Raw genomic sequence first — 19,838 nt, forward strand, 5'->3', positions numbered from 1 at the left:
AATTATTCATAATTGAATAATCTTTTGAGATATTTACTCTATTCTCAAGATCTCAACCTTGAAAGAGAAACATACATTTGATTCTTGTATACCCATATCCAACGTAGAAGTACCAAATTCCAACATTGATATTACAAAAAACATAAAATAGAAGTTTTGAAATATACGTTTCTTGACGTTTTTTTGTAACAACTATGAATTGAATTGATGCTACATAATATGTGATTCATTCTAGGGAAAAGAACATAACTGGCCTATTATTAAAAAAACTAGTACAAATACGTAGCAACATTATCAAGATAACAAATATAATGATAAACTATTTACATTTATAGCGGAAAGCAATTTAAAAAGGGGAAATAACATTTTTGATCCCTGTGTTGTTACCTTATTTTAATTTTGATCATTGTGTTGTTTGGTTAAGCACATCAAACCTTCAATTAATGGAAATGTGTGATTGTAATCCTTTAAACTGACGGATATCAAATATTTAATAGAATCTATGTTTGAAAAATATACGTTTAAAAAAAAGTATACTGAAAGATTAGGTGGACCGTGGATGCATATTTTTGTTCACTCTTGACTGAATTATCACACTCCAATCCTTTTATCTTTCTTTTGAGTTGATAAGAAACTTTATTTTTTGCCTATTTTTCTTATAAATTTTATATTTAGATTAAATATTAATAACAAGATTGAGGCTTTTTTCTTGGCTTTGTGCTTTTCGGGGTGTTTATGGTTCGGTTTAGATCAATTACTAGTTAAAATTAAAACCAAATCAATTTATCAGTTTTAAATTTCTAAAATCACACCAAATGAAAAACTAACTGTTGGTTTGGTTCGATTTTTTTGGTTTTTTCGATTTGAAAGTAATAAATTTTTTGAGGACATACATAACTCAATAGACACAGACACGTAGTACATGAGCATTTCACTGGAAAGCTATTGTGGATTTAATTAAGCAATAATAGAGTTATTATTACCTGAACAAAGTGATTCAATTAAGAGTAAGTGTATATCTTATGTGAGGTAGGGTAGGTAAAGACTAAAGTAATAGATTTTAATCGACTTGGACTTATGATTGTAATAGTTGGGCTAAACTTTAAGTGTTGGCTTGAGAAAATGGTAAAGTTAACGATTGAAGTTAATTATAATTTAACAAAATATTTATATTTTATTTATGATTAATATACAAATAATTATAAAATTTATATATATAATTTCCCGATTCGAAAAGTAAAAAATATTTACTCGTAAACTTTATGACCAAACACCTACTTATTTTTTCATTTTGATGAAAGACAAATCAAATCATGAATAACTCTAATTACTGGTACCCGAAGCAAAGTCGAAATATGGTTAGTTGGTCTGTCCAAACATTGACGATAATAAGCTCTATAATAAATATTTGAGGATATGTGTAATTTTACTTTTTTTCAAATTGAATTGAAAATTTATAATAGAAGTACTTTGCTATGTATTCAAATACTTACTTAAAATTAATATTCACTCAAATTTTTAAATAAAATTTTCTGAAATTTTTTAAAAACTGTGTATGTATTTAGCCGATGTAATTCTTTCTTTTAATTCAAATTGCTATGGTTTATGTGAGTTCATTTTATTAACCTTTTCGCCCAACGTTTACAAGTCAGAGCACCCATCTTTCTATAATCATGCACAAATTTTAGTAGACATAATATTTAAATTTGTTCTTAATTTGATAAGTGTTTTAATGAATACAATGTTATTGATGATATCGTTCTGTATTGTTACATAATGACATATATTCATAATTTGAGTGATAAACCTATAAGAAAAGTAGGGTACGAGATAGAGTTATTATGAAAAGGTAGGATAAAAGATGAAATATGATTATTAAATAATAAATAAAGATAAAATGAAAACAAAATATTAAGATAATGACGAGATTACACCAAACCGGCCGTTACCTAATATGAATTTTTTCGTCGTTACCTAATAATGGATTTAAACGATACGATACAATAGAATTTAAGTAACAATCAAAACAAACATTGAATTTAAACTAACAATATAATACAACAGGTAACAACCATCCAAACAAGGTGTAAGCACACTCAAAATTAGAGTGTTTTGATCAAATTTTAATACGTATTATATATTACCTCTTTGTCTCAATTTATGTAGAATTGTTCAAATTTCAAGAATCAATAAATTTAAGTTGACATGAGATCTTCAAATTTTTTTATTAAATTTATATATTTGAATTCTAGGTAAAAACTACTCCCTCTGTCCCAATTTATGTGACACATTTCGCCTTTTGAGAGTCAAACAATTTAAGTTTGATTGAGAATTTGCTCATGGAATCTTCAAATTTTTCAAAATGAAATTTATATATTTGTAAAATACATAAAAAAGTACTATAAGTTATAATAATTGATAATTCAAAATATTTAAAAGATATATGAAAAATTTACAGTCAAAGATAAACTTATTTGAATCTTGAGATTCGAAATGTGTCACATAAATTAAGACAGATGAGGTATTTGTTTAAATATCAAAATCGGAGAGATGCCAAAGTATTTCATTTTAGGGAAAAGGGTCAAAAATACCCCCCAAACTTTGGTTTATTGTTTGACTTTACCCTCGCCGTTAAAATGAAGTTAATTTTACCCCTCCCGTTACTAATTTCACCAAAATTACCCCTCATTTAGACGGAATTCCCAAAATTGATCCAAATTGACCCAATTACCCAGATTTTTTTAAAAAAAACCTATTCCCTATTTTTAACCCAATGACCCGACCCCCTCTAGGATAACCCGGTACCAATTAACCCAATTACCCATTTCCATTTACCCATGCCCTCTCTTTAGATAATCTCATTTTCTCCCAAAAGCACTTTCCTTTTCAATATAATCCATGAGGGAGTAACTATTTTCCATTCCAAAAGCATTTTAGCTCAAATGTGCAAGCAATCTTGAAGTATCATCAAACCTTTGAGTTGGGAAGTAGAGGTTCTTCTAAACAAAACTTTCCCATTGTCAATTGCCATAACTTCAGTAGTGGTAGGCAGCTTCTTCGCACAATATTTAGCAATTGAGGTCCAGCCCCTATACAAGTCCGCTTTCAAATATAATTAGCAAGATATATATGAATCGAAAATACAATAATGGGTAAATTTGGGAGAAAATGAGATTATCTAAAGAGAGGGCATGGGTAAATGGAAATGGGTAATTGGGTTAATTGGTACCGGGTTATCCTAGAGGGGGTCGGGTCATTGGGTTAAAAATAGGGAATAGGTTTTTTTTTAAAAAAATTCGGGTAATTGGGTCAATTTGGATCAATTTTGGGGATTCTGTCTAAATGAGGGGTAATTTTGGTGAAATTAGTAACGGGAGGGGTAAAATTAACTTCATTTTAACGGCGAGGGTAAAGTCAAACAATAAATCAAAGTTTGGGGGTATTTTTGACCCTTTTCCCTTCATTTTATTATGCCCATACTATAGATGCCCAATATTAAAACAGGTAGTTGCAGTTTGAGAAACCTCCAAATAGAAAGTTACAGTAGTTGTTCCACTCTAGTTGCAGTTTCCTCCTCAGCAACAAATAGTATAATACCAATGAAAATGATGATTGATGAATGATAGCTACTAGTTTAGTCAAAAGCAGCACAAATCATGCTGCTCTTCCTTGTCCATCCAAAACAGCGTTTACTTTTTGAGTTAGAAAATGCAGTAATGACGAAATCCAACTTTGTTAATTCTTCCATTGATGCTGCCGTCAATTCTCCTCCATCCATATCCACAAAAATAAACTTTGTTTTTTATATATATATGATGTTGCTATTTCAACTGCTACTATTGTATTGCGCTATTTGCTACTGTAGTAGATGATTGTTTATACTTGTGGTTTTGTAGTGTGCAGAGCAAAAGGGAAGGGAGAAATTGAAAGAGGGAATTAGGTCATGGAGGTTGATTCTAGTGGGAATCCTAATTGGTTATTTGATTATGAGTTGATAACGGATATTACTTCTGCTGCTTCTGTTACCGTCACTGATTTTCAGTCTCCGGCTACTATTGATTTCAGCTGGCCTGCTCAAACAATCTATGCTTCCTCTAATCTCATGTGGGTCTGCTCTTCCGCTTTTTCTTTTTTTTTTTTTGGGATCTAAGGACTCATAAAGTGAATTTTATGAGTTCGCTCTGAATTGGTATTACAACTTCCTTTATAACTTCAAGCATGTGAGCTTTGCATATTATAATCTGTTGCAATTGAGATAACTGGTAAAGTTAGTTTGAGTTGTGGAAACAGCTAGCCTCTTGTAGAAATGCAGGATAAGGCTGTGTATAATAGACCCTTTTAGTGCACCGTTCTTTCTTGCAATCGAGATAAAGTGGGAAAGGTTGTGGTAAATTTGATACCTAGTTACAAAATAATCTTATTTTGGGGTAGGAGGTAGCTTCAACAAGAAATTGTCACTTCAGCCAGCCTGTGGTTTGAAAAGTTGTTACTTTCGAGCATATGAGGAAATCACCTATCACTTTGTGTTGAGATTATAGATTCCTCTCTAGTTTAATCACTTTAAGATATAAAAAGACTATAATTATGTTATGTAAATATGTTTAGTAGAATTTATACCATCAGGTTTCCACTAAGGAAATTGCAAGTAATAACTATGAAAGATAAATGTCTAATCTTATGGGTGCATACATGTTTATGTCTCGAAAGGATGATGCAAAGTAGGGGACATCAACACTTTACTGAAGCCAGTGCTTTGCTTTTACCATCTCCATATTCTGATGGTCATCTATCTCTTTCAGTGCTGAAACAGATTACACATTTGCGGATTCAGAAGTCAGTAAGGAGGCAAGCTCACGAAAGAGGTAAATAAATTATCCATTTCTTTTATATCATGGTTTGTTAGGATTGGTGAACTCTTTTTATTACATTCTTCTTGTTTTAGAGATCTGGATCTGTTTATATATCCTATGTTCTAGTAAGGAGAAAGTCTATTTGACTATGGTTGTCCACTCTTAAAATGTACTCATTTATACATTTAAGAATTTTTCTTTCTAAATATGTGGTAGCTACAACTATGTCATAGGCTAAAACGAAGTCTAGAATAGCGTTCCTTCATTATTCCTAATATATTAAGTCATAACCATATCCCCCATGTATTGGGTCAAAATGTCGTTATCTTTACCTACATGACCATTTAGATCTCCACAAATAAAAATATGTTGGTCGCCTGGAATACCTTGAACCAAGGTGCCCATATCTTCCAAATATTTAGTTTTTGTTTCCACATCTAGTCCTATTTAGGGAGAATAAGCAGTAATGATATCATTGTTCCATTTTCGTATGCAAGACTTAATGAGATTACCCTATCCTCACCACGCTTCCCCTCTACAACCTTGTCTTTAACTCTTGGTTCTAGAATAATTGAAGTCTACACTTTATTCCCTCTACAACCTTGTCTTTAACTCTTGGTTCTAGGAAGTAATGATATCATTGTTTCATTTTCGTATGCAAGACTTAATGAGATAACCCTATCCTCACCACGCTTTCCCTCTACAACCTTGTCTTTAACTCTTGGTTCTAGAATAATTGAAGTCCATGTTTTATTTGCGCTTTGTGCTTAAAACCCCCAACTGATCTTAGAGAATTTTGTGCTTTTTGCTTTTGATAACACTGCACACCACAACCCTCCTCCATTATATGGGCTCAAGACCGGCCATATGAGCAAAAGCTCATACAGGTAGAGTTAAAGGCTCTTCCTCCCAACCACTCCTTTAAGTTTTATGTTTTTCTTTCACTGAGAGAAGTTTGTTTGATTACTCAAGAAACCTATTTTCCTTGTGAGGTTCTTGGTTGTAGTCTAGTAACTTTTTCAGCACAATGATATCCTGATATAACAGACATTAGACAACACAGCTGGCTAGTTTCTTTATACTTCTTCTTTTTCCTTTTTTACAAAGAAACTATTGTTGCTTCTTGTTGCTGAGAGTAGGATAATTTATTAATGATCTCAGTATAATTATTACAAAATAGGGTTTCTATGCAGTATCTTTCATCCCGGTTCTCTTGCTAATCATCTCTACTGAGCTCAGGCATGAATATCAGATACTGTGACTTATTGAAAAATTTTACATTCAGTTTCCTATTTTGTGGAGAAACCATTTAGAGTACCAATCTGGTGTGGATTGGTGTTTTCTTGTTTCAAGGTTGTATAAGGGTTTTACTATTATAATTGATAATTTCCATTTGAAGGACTATCATCTCAAATTTGAACTGTCTATGTAGAAATCTCTGTTTCAGGTTTCACAGTCCAATCTATTTAATTGCTAAAAAGAAACATTAACATTTGACAGAACTTTATAGATATCTTCAATTAATATGCATCCTTTCCAATAGTAAGTTATAAAATTTTAGCTTCAATACACTGCATCCTATCTCTTGGGATTCTAACATTACACCTTTTTTCAATTGATTTATTTTGTTGGCGCTTCTAAGATGGATACAGCTTATTAAGTTTCCAGAGTAATTTTCCTTTCGCTATGGGCTCAAAGTAGACAGATAGTTTTTAGCAACTTTAGAATGACTGTACATGTGATTCTTGTTCTTCTATACCTACGTACACCATCAAAATGAGAAATGAATGAATTCACTTTCACAGTGTTGACCTGAACATAATTTTCTTAATTTTAGAGTTGTGTATCACATAAATTTCTCATAGGATTCCTATTGGTCATGGCTGTACTCTTGCTAGCCATCCTTGTTTATATCCTTTTCCAGTGTCACTTTTTCCAATGAAAATACCCTTCAAAAGGTTGGCCATTAAAGTGAGTTGCTAATAGCTTATAGCCCTTCCCTGCATCCCCAATAAACAAAAAAATAAAAAAGAAAAAGACAAAGAAAGTTTTTATGTTAAAACTGGTTGTTTCAGATAGCATTTTCTAATCAAAGAAAAATGTCGTTTGAACTGGTATCATTCATTTCTTGCTTGTATATCTACTTAACTGTACGTACAGGTTAAAAAGTGAATGGTGCAGCTCTCCGAGATCTAAGGCATGCCGAGAGAAATTGCGGAGGGACAGACTGAATGAGAGGCATGATCTCTCCCTCTAGATCTCTTTCTTGTGATATATTCGCTTTCTTATGAATTCTCACATCCAAATCTGACATCGTATAGGTTCCTCGAATTGAGCTCTGTCCTTGATCCTGGAAGGCCACCAAAAACTGAGAAAGTTGCAATTCTGAGTGATGCTCAAAGGATGCTGATTGAGCTGCGAACTGAAACCCAGAAGCTGAAGGAGTCAAATGAGGAGCTGCAAGAGAAGATAAAAGAACTTAAGGTGTAATTTTAATTATAGTGCCACTGAATGTCAGTTGTACTCTCTAAACTTCCATTCGTGCTAGTTTTCTTTAGCTCTCTGTTGAGGCACTTCTAAAAGAAAAACTTATGTATATTCAGGCAGAGAAGAATGAGCTCCGTGATGAAAAGCGAAGGCTAAAGGAAGAAAAGGAGAATTTGGAGCAGCAGGTTAAAAGCTTAGCTTCTAAACCAGGATTTCTCTCCCATCCTTCTGCCGTGGGAGCTGCATTTACTGCACAAGGACAAGTCGCTGCAGGCAACAAATTGATGCCTTTCATTGGTTATCCCAGTGTTGCAATGTGGCAATTCATGCAACCTGCTGTTGTTGACACATCTCAAGATCATGTGCTCCGTCCTCCAGTTGCTTAAACTGAATTTGCCAGGTGACTTGCTACTGGAACTTTGTTCTTTTTGTTGCTCCTGTGAGTGCTAAAGGTGACAAACAACTGAGACAATTTGCTGGTTGTATTTATATGTCTAGCTTTTATGTATGAGTCAGTCTTGATGATTTGCTAAATCATGTATATGACGGGTATATACTCACCCGAAAAACAGTTACGTATTATGATTCCCTAGATGGGACTCCTTCTGAAATAATTAAACTTGGTTGTATGCACATTATACACTGTTTTAGCTAAAGCGCAATTGACTCTGAAGACTTTGCTTATTTTGCTTGAGAGGCCATTTTGGTTACTTTCTGCACTCACACCAGAATTCTTTTCCTTGCACTAGGATTAACTATTCCGTGTTTTCTTGATACCCTGGTGCTTGTACTAGATTATACTTTGTTTGCTCTGTATACTTGTTAGGAAGGAGGTCAACCTCTGTTCGATTTATGTGATTCCGAAATTCACATCTAGGGCTTCTAAACTCTGTGAAGCACATATTTTCAGACTATTTGCACTGTGACAACCAATATGTTAAGGAAATTTCAACAGTTAAGTTTCTTTGAACCTTTTGTTAGACATCAGCATAGGTTGTGTAAGACTCAACATTTATTGCCTCTACTGATTCTACTGAATCAGAAAGTATTCATGCTTTAGGGTAGAAAATCTCAATGTTTTCCATTATATCTCGGTCAATAATTTGCACATTCATAAGATGGAATGTTGAAGAAACAACCAGTACTGAGGAAAATCAGGTACAAAATAGAATTAAATGAAACATAAAACGAAAAAATGACAACATCTTCAAAATATTGTTTGAAGGCTTACAGAAGGAACATCATCATAACAACAAAACCAAACCCCACAGTAGAACCAGCAACAACACTGATTTTATCAGCCGATGATGGGGAAGATGTGGCAGGTGCAGAAGCACCAGGGGCCTCAGCAGAAGGTGGCAATCCCGGGGCTTCAACAGAAGGGGATGTTGGAACGCCAGTAGGAGGCATGGCTGGGCTGTGAGCATGGGAGGACTTGGAAGGTGACATTGCAGGGGAAATTTTATGTATGTTTCTGGGTGAGTGTGCTGATGAAGACTTGGGAGATGGCGATGAAGAGGGAGGGGAAGCAACTGGGGGTTTAGTCATGGGAGTTGGTGGTGGTGGAGCTTTGGGGGTTGGTGTTGGTGGAGTAGCCGGTTTGGATGGTGGGGGTGGGGGTGGGGTAGCCTTAGGAAGAGTGTTGATTTCGAGTTTCATTCCTCCTACATTACAATGTCCACCAGTTCCACATATAAAGTATCTCTTGCCTACAGAAGCTAGAGTGATTACTGTCATCCCTCCAGTATAAATTGCAATAGGAGCTGTAATCTGGCAGGTCTCAAAACTAGCCTTTGTGACTTCTAGCACAGAATGGCTTGGAGAATATGAAAAAACTGTCAAGAAAACACAAAACAAGGCATTAGATGGATGGATGCCAACAAGTTCTAAAAAGATAGTCTATCTTTTAGATGGCTTACTCAGATTATCTCCAACGAAGAAAGTTTTCGATGCAGCCCATGCTTGGGCATCAGTAGATTGATCCCATCCACCATTAGGACCTCCCACTGTGTAATTTGTTGCCATGGCTGAACCAAGCAGCATGGCTATAGCAGCCAAGCTCATCAACATTTTTAGCATTGCCATAACTTCTTCAATCAACAAAGAATTAGCTAATTTGGCTGTATTACTGCTGCCAAATTAGCTAATTCTGTATGTCTTGGGTCTTGCAAGATCTTAGCTATTTAATGCAACTATACAAAACACGTTGAATAAGGAGAAGGCATTATTTTAATTTCAAGAGGCACTGACAGCTTGTTCCATAAAAAAAGTCCCCTGTCAGTTTCAATTTTAATTTATTTTGAGTTTTACTTGCATGCTACTCCTTTTAGAGTCCAAATATTAACACAAGAACATGGCAAAATGGTGGAGCATTATACAACAATTCATTCATCAAACGGCTTTCTTCAACGAATTTAACTTCTATGCAATAAAAGGTAATTTCATTTAAATAAACATTGATCGGAAGTAACATGTTAAATTACACTGATATTATAATAAAGAAATTGTGACTCTTCTTCAAATTATATGACCTTTAGTAATAATTAAAATTAAGGAACCAATAGTTTTACGTATTAATTAAGTTTATATGGTCTATTTGTATAGTTGATATTTGTTTGTTGACAAAGAAACAAGGAATCACGGAGAGCATTGCCTAAAGAGAAGACTTATTCCTAAATCCTAGTGAAGGTGATTCTAATTAATCATATACAACTTATAAGCCACCACTATGACTTAAAAAATTATGAAGACAATAATTTTGGACCCTGTCATGTAACTGGATGCACGTTCCACCTCTATCCTTGCTATTCTCTTAGGTCATAATTTATATGACACAATTCAGCTTTCAAAAGTCAAATTTTTTTGAATATATAATTTTTAAGATTTTTGAAAAATAATTTGAAGACTATATAAGTATTATAAGTCACAAAAAAATAATAGTTTAAATATAAGTAAATTGTGATAAAAAAAAATTAATGTTTGTATATCATGTAGTAATTATAATTAACACTAGCTAATGGAGATACTCAAAGGTTATAAATTCATATGGAATCCCCTCCCCACATACACATTTTTTCTCTCAAATTTCATAGCTGGATGTTGAACAGGGCCAAGTCAATTCACAATGGTCAGCTAGCCAATCAAATTTAAAGATAATGATATAACTAGGAGATAAATTATCAAATATATACTTGAAGTATCATTTTTATTTGAGTTACATATTTAAATTATCATTAAATATTTATCAAAACATATTTGGAATTAAGCTGATTATTTTATATGCTTATACTTGTAAAAACATACTAGATATTTTTGTTATGTTGTTTTATTAATTTATAAACAAACTTGATATGTATTACGAGGCTTACACTTCAACCTGTAGTAAGTAAAACACCTCTCCTCACACTTTTAAAATAACGATTATAGTTGATTTCACCTATACCTTGTCTGTAAATAAGGTTAGTAGATAATGAAGTATTGTCTTGTTTTTCAATGAGATTAGGATTGGTGATAGTCTGGAGTACCATATTTGTCGTAGTATTAGCTTTATTCATGTAGTTTATTGCTTTTGTTTGTAATTGTTGTTTATTATGTTTCGATTATCACATTATTTCATTATTGTTATTGTTCCTTTACTAAATGCTCTGCACTATTTTCCGTATTAGTTTTCATGTTTTTTTCATTGTCATTTTTCCTTTTTGTTCTTACTTTGATTTGCTACACTTGAACCGAGGGTCCTTTGGAAACAACCTCTCTACTTTCACAAGGTAGAAATAAGTCTTGCGTATATCCTTTGTAGACTCCACTTATAACCTTTTTTTCTCTAGTACTCTCATCACACAAGACAACAAAAAGGGAAATCTTGATCAAGTTTCAGTCAAAATTGAGACTTTTTTCTGGTTATCTCACAAGTAACGAAGGTTTTCTTACATGTTTCCTAATTTGTTTATGTGCCAAAGTTTCCTATGATATACATCTAATCCAAGTAAACACATATACAAAACTGATTTCCCAAAGAGAAAAACTTTCCCTGACTATGTCTGGCTTCGAATTCTCTTCAATCATTGAACTTAAATGCTCAGAAAACAAACAACTCTGCCATGAACAAACTGTTGGCATCTTGCTACTGTCAAATCTTCTTTTTTTCTCCGGAGCAATGGCTTTTTCAGATCCAAAATTTCATGAGAATAGAGCGCGATCAGATCAGGCAATTGGTGGGGAGACCATCAAATGGTTGCTGAATGTCTCAGGAATATATTGTACTAATGCTGCATGTGAATTAGTTCATCTTCCTTGCATTCTCTTATCGCTATTTCCATAACGTTGCTCGATGTAGAAGGTAATACATCACAACAATGCCTTCTTGGAGTAAGCAACTACATATAACATTAGACCAAAAGATCCAAAAATTAGATACTAAACAATTTTACAGTGAACAGAATTTAGAGAGCAAAAATTTTAAGATACCTGTTGTTTGTTAAGGACTAACTTGTTTGATAACACTCTGATTTTTTTGAGTCTTCTAGGTGAACTCCTGTCGAATTTGCATTTCTCAAATGTTTTCTTCTTGTAAATAGTCTCAGTTCCATTGATGCCTGAAGAAACTTTGTCCAAGAAAAAAACAAGCTGTCTTCGGCATGGATCAGGTTCATATTTCTTTGTATCAAAGTCGTATAATCCACCTAAATGACTGCTTTTCCAGGGAGCGTAGCTCTCTTGTACTCGCTGAACATTTGGTAAAAGCACATGCTTATCAAACACTTGAACAGCATATCCCCAAGACACTGACACAGTCCAAGAAAACCAACTATCATAGCAAACTGTTTGCTGCAAAATTCGATGTGGATCGAAGCTTGCAGCATTGTACAAATGCTCCAGAGCCTTCACTGTTGTCATATTTGGGAATATAGGATCAATTTCTTCCATATGATGCATAGATACCAATGGCCTAATGGGATGTGCAGCCAACATTCCAAACACATTTTTATGAAAATCCATCTAGTATTTCAATTTCATAAAAACAAAACAACATAGTCAGAAATGCAAAATTCACAAAAATGAAAATGGCAGAATACATCAACATCCCCTTAAATCTGTCAGTAAATTCTATCTAGACACTCGAATTACAACATGCTCAGATTGAGCACCTGAATATATAATAAAGTGTTCCCATTAAACACTTCCAACTCAAATTTTGGAAAAATCTTTTGCTCGTGTTTTCAAATGCTCGTTATAAAGATAAGTTAACCACTTAAAATATATCAGCTCCACTGATAAAACCTCATGCATGTTCCAATTGATGTCAATGTGCAATGTGATCAACTTATCTATGTAATGAGTGTGTGTGAACACTGTATACAACATTTTCAAAATATGATCCAAAAGTGTCTAATTGGAACAAATCATAGTTCGACTATCTAAGTGAAATTCACTGACAAGTTTAAGGGTTTGTCGATATATTCAATGTACCTGATGAAATCCGGGCTCACGAGTTAATCCAACACCAAGCTCAGACAAACAAGCATGAATTCTCCCATCACTTCCATACAAATGAGGGTATCTTTCTATACAAGAATCAAAAACTTTAGCCAAAACTTTAGCCAATGGATAACTTATAGCAAAACCAGCTCCACCAAAAGCCATTTCATAAGAAAAAAACTTGTTCTGCATAAAACTTTCTGAATTTGTCCCAATGTAATACCAAAATCCATGATCATACTTAGAAAGTGTCATAACCAAATTTTCTGGGAAGAAAATTGTATCATCATCACCAAACACAAACCATCTAACATTAGTATAATTAAGCCTCACTGTCTCCAAAACGACACGTGCCACACGTATAGCTGATGAGGTCCCACCTTTATGTGTATATCTAAAATTAGAAGTATCCTCAGAAATGCAAATTTGAGGCAAAAAAGATTCATCATCATTTGTATCATTTGATGAAAAATGTGGTATTTTTTCAAGAAACACACAACCCCTCATCTTTTGTTTAGGCTTCCACCAAAGTTTAACATATTCTTTTCTTTTAGCCCAAGATAACTCATTTGATGCAATCCCAAAAACAACATGATCAAGATTTGTTTGTGATGATAAATTATTTTCATCATTTTGTAATGAAATTGAGGTATGAAAATGCTTATTTGGAGCTAGAAAAATGGAACAAACAAAATAAATTATGAAACTAAAACATGATATTATAATGAAATTCTTGAATTTATTGGTGGAATTATATTGTGTCTTGTTAGAAAAATGAAAAATTTGCATTTCTAAGGATGAATTTTGAAGACAAAGGGAACAAGGGGTTTAGAGAAATTCTATTCACTACAAGTCTACAACCCCTTTGTGGAGAAAATTTGACAATCTTTTTAATTTGCTTTTTAGAAAATCAGTTACATGTGTACATGTTTTTATTATTAATTACGAAGAGTTACTAATAGGAAAAGTTAGGTTACTTTTGAGTTTTTGAATATGTAACGCCATGTTTGAGTCCAATTAGAGGTCTCCATGTGGTGGAATTGAGTCAATAATGTTGACGTGAATAAGGAAAAATGGTGAAAAAACAGAATGTGTTTTGTCATATTTGAAGAAAATGAAATTAGTAAAAGTCAATGTGTGTGAAAATGTGAAAATTATGAAGAGGTGTATGACATGTGTTAATTTACGATGGTGACATTTGTACTACTAAACTAAACACAAAACAAGGGTTCGGTTGCCGAACATAATCATCAACTAAAAATAAATATATCGAATTTTTAATTTTGTAATTTTAAATATGTTATATGACAGGTATTTTTTTTTTTTGAAACGGATTAAAAGGGAAAGTAGTAAGACAATTGCTACTTTTAATCTCAAAATAAATTGAGGCCCTCGGCGTCTTCCTCCATGTGCAGCTTACTTGGCCTAATCGAAGACATTTTTAACTTTCTTTCGTACTCTATTGAATATATGTTATTTCAAGTCTGTTAACTGAAATAATTTTTCAAAATCGGAATTGTTTTTCGGTTACAGATAATGAATGACATGGATGAGCCTTTTCTCAAATGGAAATGGACTTGAAATGATATAGATAAGTCAATTTTTTAATGACAAGTTCGATGACACATTTGACCCTTTTCCTTTTTCAAAGTAAGATAAAAGAATTTTGACGTGGATTCTAAAATAGAATTAAACAAGAGACAATATAAGAAGATATTTTTGTTTCGTAGTTTGATAGCTCACATGCATTGCACATGCGCAAACCCTTCATTTAGGAGTTAATTACTTAAATTCATGCTAATTTGCAACATTACAAATCTTACTAGATATTTGGACTTCGAATACATATATTTGACGTGTCCAGATACATTCAAATCATGTATGTCTAATGCATAAGATTAAAATTAGATATGATTTGTTCTTATATCCAAGTGAATTTGCATGTATCTAACTCTCGCATGTATGCTTATGGAGTTAAATTTAATATTGAATATATGCATTTATTTATTTTGATAAATTTAATTTTGAATATGTTACACTTGTTGTTTAGCATTTTCTCAATATTTGCAACTGTATCTGGCAAATGTAAGCAAGAAATGTTTTCAAAACCACAGTTTGATCTGGATAAGTTACATTTCTGGTGAATTAATATATGCCACCTTAACTAAACTTTCCTGAGGTCTGTCTAGGCTCATCTTTCTCCAGTAAAAAAATCAAAAAATTAAACTAATCATAGTTCATAAAAACATAACAATATCAACTTCAGTCCGTGGTATGGCGGAATACACCCAAAGAAACTATAAGCACAGAACTTGCTTATGGCCAGAGATCCATGGAATCGACGAGCCACCAAGGTTTCTCAAGAGTGATTACTACTCTTTCCAGAAGAGATGCAACACACATGACATCCTCCTACAAGAGTTCCTTAATAGTACGGGAGGTAGAGTAACAATGGCATAAATCTGCAATGCCAAGGAGAAGAAAATGAACTTCACTATTAATTCAAAACCACGGGAATAGGCACAAAAGGCAACAATAGAATAACTCGTAGCAAGTAACTCAACCCTCAAAACAATGCTCTAAAGAGAAAGCCGGAAGGAAATGAAATTTAGGGATAAGGAGCTCCACAATTTTGCTTTAGCAATGCACACACCATTCCTGGCTAATTTCACCATGTGAATCAAGCAATATGACTCAAATCATCGTGATTACTACTAAGGCCTGTATATTTCACACTTCAGCGCAAACAGCTGAACCTATCATGACATTTTAGTGATGCTCTATACTACTATTCAAATAACAGGAAATTCAAACCTTATGACAAAAGTCTTAAAAAGGCATTCAATTCGAAAAATACTAATAAAAGAAAAAAAATGGCAAGCTTTAATAGATAAGATGGCTGTGTGCTGAGTCTGCTAAATAAAGCAGTACTAGCCAGCAAAATTCATGAATAATTGTTCCACCCATGTCAATTTCGAATCTCTCTTCTTTTTGTGTGCATACATGTTTGTTTTACATCACAGTTTGCTCAGAGATTCTTGGATATTGATATACCTGCTGCTATTGAATAGGGTGGCTTAACCTGAGCCATGCTACAGAAACAGAACGCTAACAAAATCATTCAAGTACCAATTCCCAGTTTCTTCGTCAGCTACAGGTTTTTGAGGACTAAAGTGACAAATTGTTGTATGCTCTGAAGCCTAGTGTAATTGCACATGCCTAAGTAACGAGGGTGCTAAAATGCAGTTCTTTTCTAAACTGAAGACAATTTATAAGGAAGGAGTTGAAAGATACTTAGGATGAAAAGCATGAAATACCACTAAGATAAATTTTACCCCCATTCAACTATTCTAGTCGCTTCCTTGTACTTACAACAAGATTACCATGCCAAGCCTACATTGATACCTGTAAGTTTTGCAATTTTCCTTCTACAGTTTTGGTACACTTTGTATACAAATTTACCTTTTAAGTATGATTTTTCTTTTGTTATTAATTTGTTAGAGACTCAATAGTAATGCATCAGCAAAAGCTAATTAGTTTATTAGTTGCCCAAATTCTAAAATTTATGGATTTTGCAACTAATAATTTGACAGAGAGAAATCAAGCACGACCAAAGTTTCATAGCAAGTTGGAACTAGTGTCATGTGTTTACGTCTCTCTCAAACACATTGAAGTTCCATGTATCCTTTCTGTGCCTCCGGTAGTTATCATTTCTCTAGGAGAAATTTATTCTAACAGAATTGGAGAGTCTTTCTTCTCCCTGAAGTAGAAGTTTGAGATGCATTAACATTTATCACACACTAGTGATGTCATGTTTCTTTAAAGACAACATGGATATGGATGGCAGGCAGGCCTATATTTCTTGGTTTTGATAGGACTAGGATTCCTGGGTTTTGACAAGGGCCGGCCACCTTTTACTTAAGAAGAGCTAAAGGCCCGAGACATAGCAGGATGAACCAATGTGAATGAGTGTAAGCTTTGTTGCCCTAACGCGATTGGTGTTGACCACACTACGTGCTACCGTGGTAGCAAGAGAGACCAGATGATATGAGTTATTAACTTCAAGTTTCAACGTCAGCCAACATTCTTCTGTGACTTTGCGAATAATCTTGCATATGAGAGTAGGACCTTATATGATTTAGAAATAGCACTGGGAGAAAGAGTCTTCTGTGAACCAAAGCAATCAATAACAGGTGGAAAAAAGAAGACATGTGATGTCTTTCTAACAAGAAAGGGTACCTTATAAAATTCAGAAATCGGAAGAGAGAGTTCTGTCAAGAGACTGCATAACCCCCCACTCATCCAAACCATGGATTGACAGGCCGTTTGTCAAGCAACATTAAGTATCATTTTAAGTCTGCACTGAGATCAACTCATCATGCCCACATTGTCTAATACCAACTATCATCGTCTCATTGATAGGTGATGAAATGTCACAGCATGGTCGACGAGGTGCCTTCAACTGATTCAGGAAAATTAGATATTCAGCAGAAGAAGTATGAGATAGAAATATACCACAAACAAAGGCACAGTAATAATAGTGAGACAAGGAAAACAAAGTCCAGGGTCCATAGGCATGCAGAGAACCTGTTCAACATCGAAGGCTAACTTCTGCGAGAAGACCCTTATCTTTACCAACTTTTTTGTAGGATTACTTCTAACACACTTCCCAACATTGTGTCTTGTATACTCAGTCCATATGCCATCTATACTAGGAAGCACCTTTTTCAAGAAGAAGACATCAGGTTTTTTGCATGGATCACTAGGGTTGCTTCTAGTGTTGAGCATATAGTTTGCAGAAACATTTTTACCCCTTTTCCATGGTGTAAATGTACGCTGCAGCGAGAGAAGATCTGGAAGAAGTTGATTCCCTTCAAACACCTGAACGGCATAACCCCATGCAACTGAAACTGTCAGTAAAATGGACTTGTCATAGCACACAGTTTGTTCCAAAATCCTAGCTGGATCAGCATGGACAGCTTGGAAAAGATGGTTCACTGCTTGAATCCTAGTCATGCCAGGAAAAAGCGGCTCCACGACATCCAAGTGATGAAGTGATAACAAAGGTGATAATGGATGTGCAGCAAGGATACCAAACAGATTTCCTCGAACATCAACCTATTAATAATGAAAGCAATTTCGACTTAATACACAAAACTAAAATCAAGAACATCCTAGGTAGCTTATATACTCACATGAGCACCCTCAGAAGGCTAGTTCATTTAACTTCCATTAGCAAAGAAAATATTTGAGGTTAAGTGAGGTTATGCGTAAGCTCACAATAAGGTAGCATGCCAAAAACTACTCCCTCATCCAATTTATAGTATGTCGTTTTTAGTCTGTCCCAAAAAAGAATAACACTTTTCTATATTTAGAAACAACTTAACTGTAAAATTATCATTTTATCCTTAATGAGATAGTAACTTATAATCAAACTTATATATATGGCTTATTTGCGACCACAAGTTTCGTTGTTCTTTCTTAAACTCCCTGCACACTCAAACACCATCACATAATTTGGGATGGAGGGAGTATAAACATAAAAAACATTAAACACTATTTGTATCAAAACAAGCCTTATTTCAACTATCATCGCAATTGCAGAACTACAATTGAAGAAAAAAATAGCAGTTATGTTCTTTAATAACATGCTAAACAGATTGGCCATAGTTTCCATATGCTGCTAATCAAATCAAACAAAAGATATCAAAAGTTCAAACATTTCCCTGTGAAACGCAAACTTTACAAGATTTCACATAGTACTAACACGCTTTATCATTTGCCTCATATTTTTACAAACTTAGGAATACATACATCTAACAAATGAATCTTAAGATCATCCAATAAGGTCATCTCATGAAAACCAGCTCCAAAATTCCATCTTGCTCTATTAGTTTATAGTTCAAGTTTTGTTAATGAAATCCAAACCCCAGACACAACAACTACAACATACCACGTTTAATCCCACAACTGGAGTCTAGAGAGGGTAGAGTGTACGAAAAGTCACCTGGTGGAATCCAGGTTCGCGAGTCAAATGTACTCCAAGCTCAGCTACACAAGAAAAAATCCTGGAATCACTGCCATACAAATGAGGGTACCTAATCAAACAAGAATCCAAAACCCTAGCTAAACCCTTAGCCAATGGAGCACTTAGTGCAAACCCACCCCCTCCAAATGCCATATCAAACGAATACTTCTCATTTTGCTCAAAACTCTCTGAATTATAACCAACATAATACCACTTCTCACAATCATATTTTGACAAAACTCTAACCAAATTATCCGTAAAGAAAACAGTATCATCATCACCAAAAACAAACCAACGGGTATCATTAAAGTTCACATTTTTAACCAAATCAAAAGTATCTTTAACAATACGAGCAATCCGAATCGCCGAACGACGACCAGCCGGGAAAGAATAAGGAAACTTGGAAGTATCCGATGAAACAAGAATTGGGGGAGATGAAACAGAGAGGGTAGAAATGGAAATCGGGTCGTCAAGGAAAACAACGGCGTTTGTGGAATTGGGTTTGTACCAGAGGTTAATGTAAGAGAGACGGTTAGAGAAAGAAGAAGAAGAAGCGGCAATTGAGAAGAAGAGGTGTGAGATTGAAAGATTAGTGGGAATTGAAGGGGTTTTGGAGAAATTGGGATTTGGATTGAAGGAAGTTTTGGGGGTATGGATGTGATGAAGAAGGAAGATGAGGTAGAAGATAACAAGTGTGGAGAAGATTAAGAGAAGATCTTTGAGGCGATTTTGTGTATGAATGAATCTTGGAACCATAGGCATTTCTACAGTGTTGGACGAACTGAACATGGAAAAAAACTAAGATAGTGATGACTGAAACTATGGAAATCGAACTGTATTGTGAGAAGATCTCAGATTTTTGGTTCTGTCTCTGTTTCTGTTTCTGGGTTTGAATTGTGGAAATCTGAAAAAGTAGACCAAATGATGACACGTGAAAGCTTGGTAGTCGATACTCGTATTGAAATTCAATTGAAATTTGAGTTCACGATTAAAAG

The 19,838-nt window shown here is 34.2% G+C and overlaps 4 protein-coding genes across 5 annotated transcripts; 1 reads left to right on the plus strand and 3 right to left on the minus strand.

Annotated features, from left to right (window-relative positions):
* Nucleotides 1-3,513: 3,513 nt before the first annotated feature.
* On the plus strand, nt 3,514-8,021 carry LOC102584888 (transcription factor ILR3-like). 2 transcript variants are annotated; one of them, XM_006360518.2, is made up of 6 exons: nt 3,514-3,713; nt 3,897-4,104; nt 4,800-4,862; nt 7,011-7,088; nt 7,172-7,334; nt 7,454-8,021. In XM_006360518.2, the coding sequence occupies exons 2-6, from the start codon at nt 3,944-3,946 to the stop codon at nt 7,721-7,723; spliced, it is 735 nt and encodes a 244-aa protein (XP_006360580.1). In that variant the 5' UTR covers nt 3,514-3,713; nt 3,897-3,943; the 3' UTR covers nt 7,724-8,021. The 2 variants fall into 2 exon arrangements, with proteins under 2 accessions (XP_006360580.1, XP_006360579.1); XM_006360517.2 differs by having other exon boundaries at nt 3,514-4,104.
* A 371-nt stretch (nt 8,022-8,392) lies between these two features.
* On the minus strand, nt 8,393-9,488 carry LOC102592968 (uclacyanin-2-like). The gene is made up of 2 exons (XM_006360534.2): nt 9,257-9,488; nt 8,393-9,172 (listed from the first exon to the last, which is right to left on the minus strand). Exons 1-2 carry the CDS (start codon nt 9,420-9,422, stop codon nt 8,565-8,567), a joined length of 774 nt encoding a protein of 257 aa, XP_006360596.1. The 5' UTR covers nt 9,423-9,488; the 3' UTR covers nt 8,393-8,564.
* A 1,739-nt stretch (nt 9,489-11,227) lies between these two features.
* LOC102585670 (uncharacterized) lies at nt 11,228-13,708 on the minus strand. The gene is made up of 3 exons (XM_006360520.2): nt 12,807-13,708; nt 11,805-12,335; nt 11,228-11,713 (listed from the first exon to the last, which is right to left on the minus strand). Exons 1-3 carry the CDS (start codon nt 13,602-13,604, stop codon nt 11,600-11,602), a joined length of 1,443 nt encoding a protein of 480 aa, XP_006360582.2. The 5' UTR covers nt 13,605-13,708; the 3' UTR covers nt 11,228-11,599.
* Nucleotides 13,709-14,878: 1,170 nt separating this feature from the next.
* On the minus strand, nt 14,879-19,804 carry LOC102586004 (uncharacterized). The gene is made up of 4 exons (XM_006360521.2): nt 18,823-19,804; nt 17,403-17,933; nt 17,055-17,277; nt 14,879-15,277 (listed from the first exon to the last, which is right to left on the minus strand). Exons 1-3 carry the CDS (start codon nt 19,630-19,632, stop codon nt 17,167-17,169), a joined length of 1,452 nt encoding a protein of 483 aa, XP_006360583.1. The 5' UTR covers nt 19,633-19,804; the 3' UTR covers nt 14,879-15,277; nt 17,055-17,166.
* Nucleotides 19,805-19,838: the final 34 nt, after the last annotated feature.

The sequence above is a fragment of the Solanum tuberosum genome, unplaced genomic scaffold (assembly GCF_000226075.1).
Source record: "Solanum tuberosum cultivar DM 1-3 516 R44 unplaced genomic scaffold, SolTub_3.0 scf00313, whole genome shotgun sequence".
NCBI classification, from domain to species: Eukaryota; Viridiplantae; Streptophyta; class Magnoliopsida; order Solanales; family Solanaceae; genus Solanum; species Solanum tuberosum.

Coding starts and splice junctions, on each gene's coding strand:
- LOC102586004 (XM_006360521.2), bottom strand. CDS start 19,632: ATGTTCAGTTCGTCCAACACTGTAGAAATGCCTATGGTTCCAAGATTC. Junction 17,934..18,822: donor GCGAACCTGGATTCCACCAG/GTGACTTTTCGT, acceptor CATTATTAATAG/GTTGATGTTCGAGGAAATCT. Junction 17,278..17,402: donor TAGCCTTCGATGTTGAACAG/GTTCTCTGCATG, acceptor TTCCTGAATCAG/TTGAAGGCACCTCGTCGACC.
- LOC102585670 (XM_006360520.2), bottom strand. CDS start 13,604: ATGCAAATTTTTCATTTTTCTAACAAGACACAATATAATTCCACCAAT. Junction 12,336..12,806: donor GTGAGCCCGGATTTCATCAG/GTACATTGAATA, acceptor TTGAAATACTAG/ATGGATTTTCATAAAAATGT. Junction 11,714..11,804: donor TAGTCCTTAACAAACAACAG/GTATCTTAAAAT, acceptor TGTTATATGTAG/TTGCTTACTCCAAGAAGGCA.
- LOC102592968 (XM_006360534.2), bottom strand. CDS start 9,422: ATGGCAATGCTAAAAATGTTGATGAGCTTGGCTGCTATAGCCATGCTG. Junction 9,173..9,256: donor CTTCGTTGGAGATAATCTGA/GTAAGCCATCTA, acceptor TTTTCTTGACAG/TTTTTTCATATTCTCCAAGC.
- LOC102584888 (XM_006360517.2), top strand. CDS start 3,944: ATGGAGGTTGATTCTAGTGGGAATCCTAATTGGTTATTTGATTATGAG. Junction 4,105..4,799: donor TATGCTTCCTCTAATCTCAT/GTGGGTCTGCTC, acceptor TATCTCTTTCAG/TGCTGAAACAGATTACACAT. Junction 7,335..7,453: donor AGAAGATAAAAGAACTTAAG/GTGTAATTTTAA, acceptor ATGTATATTCAG/GCAGAGAAGAATGAGCTCCG.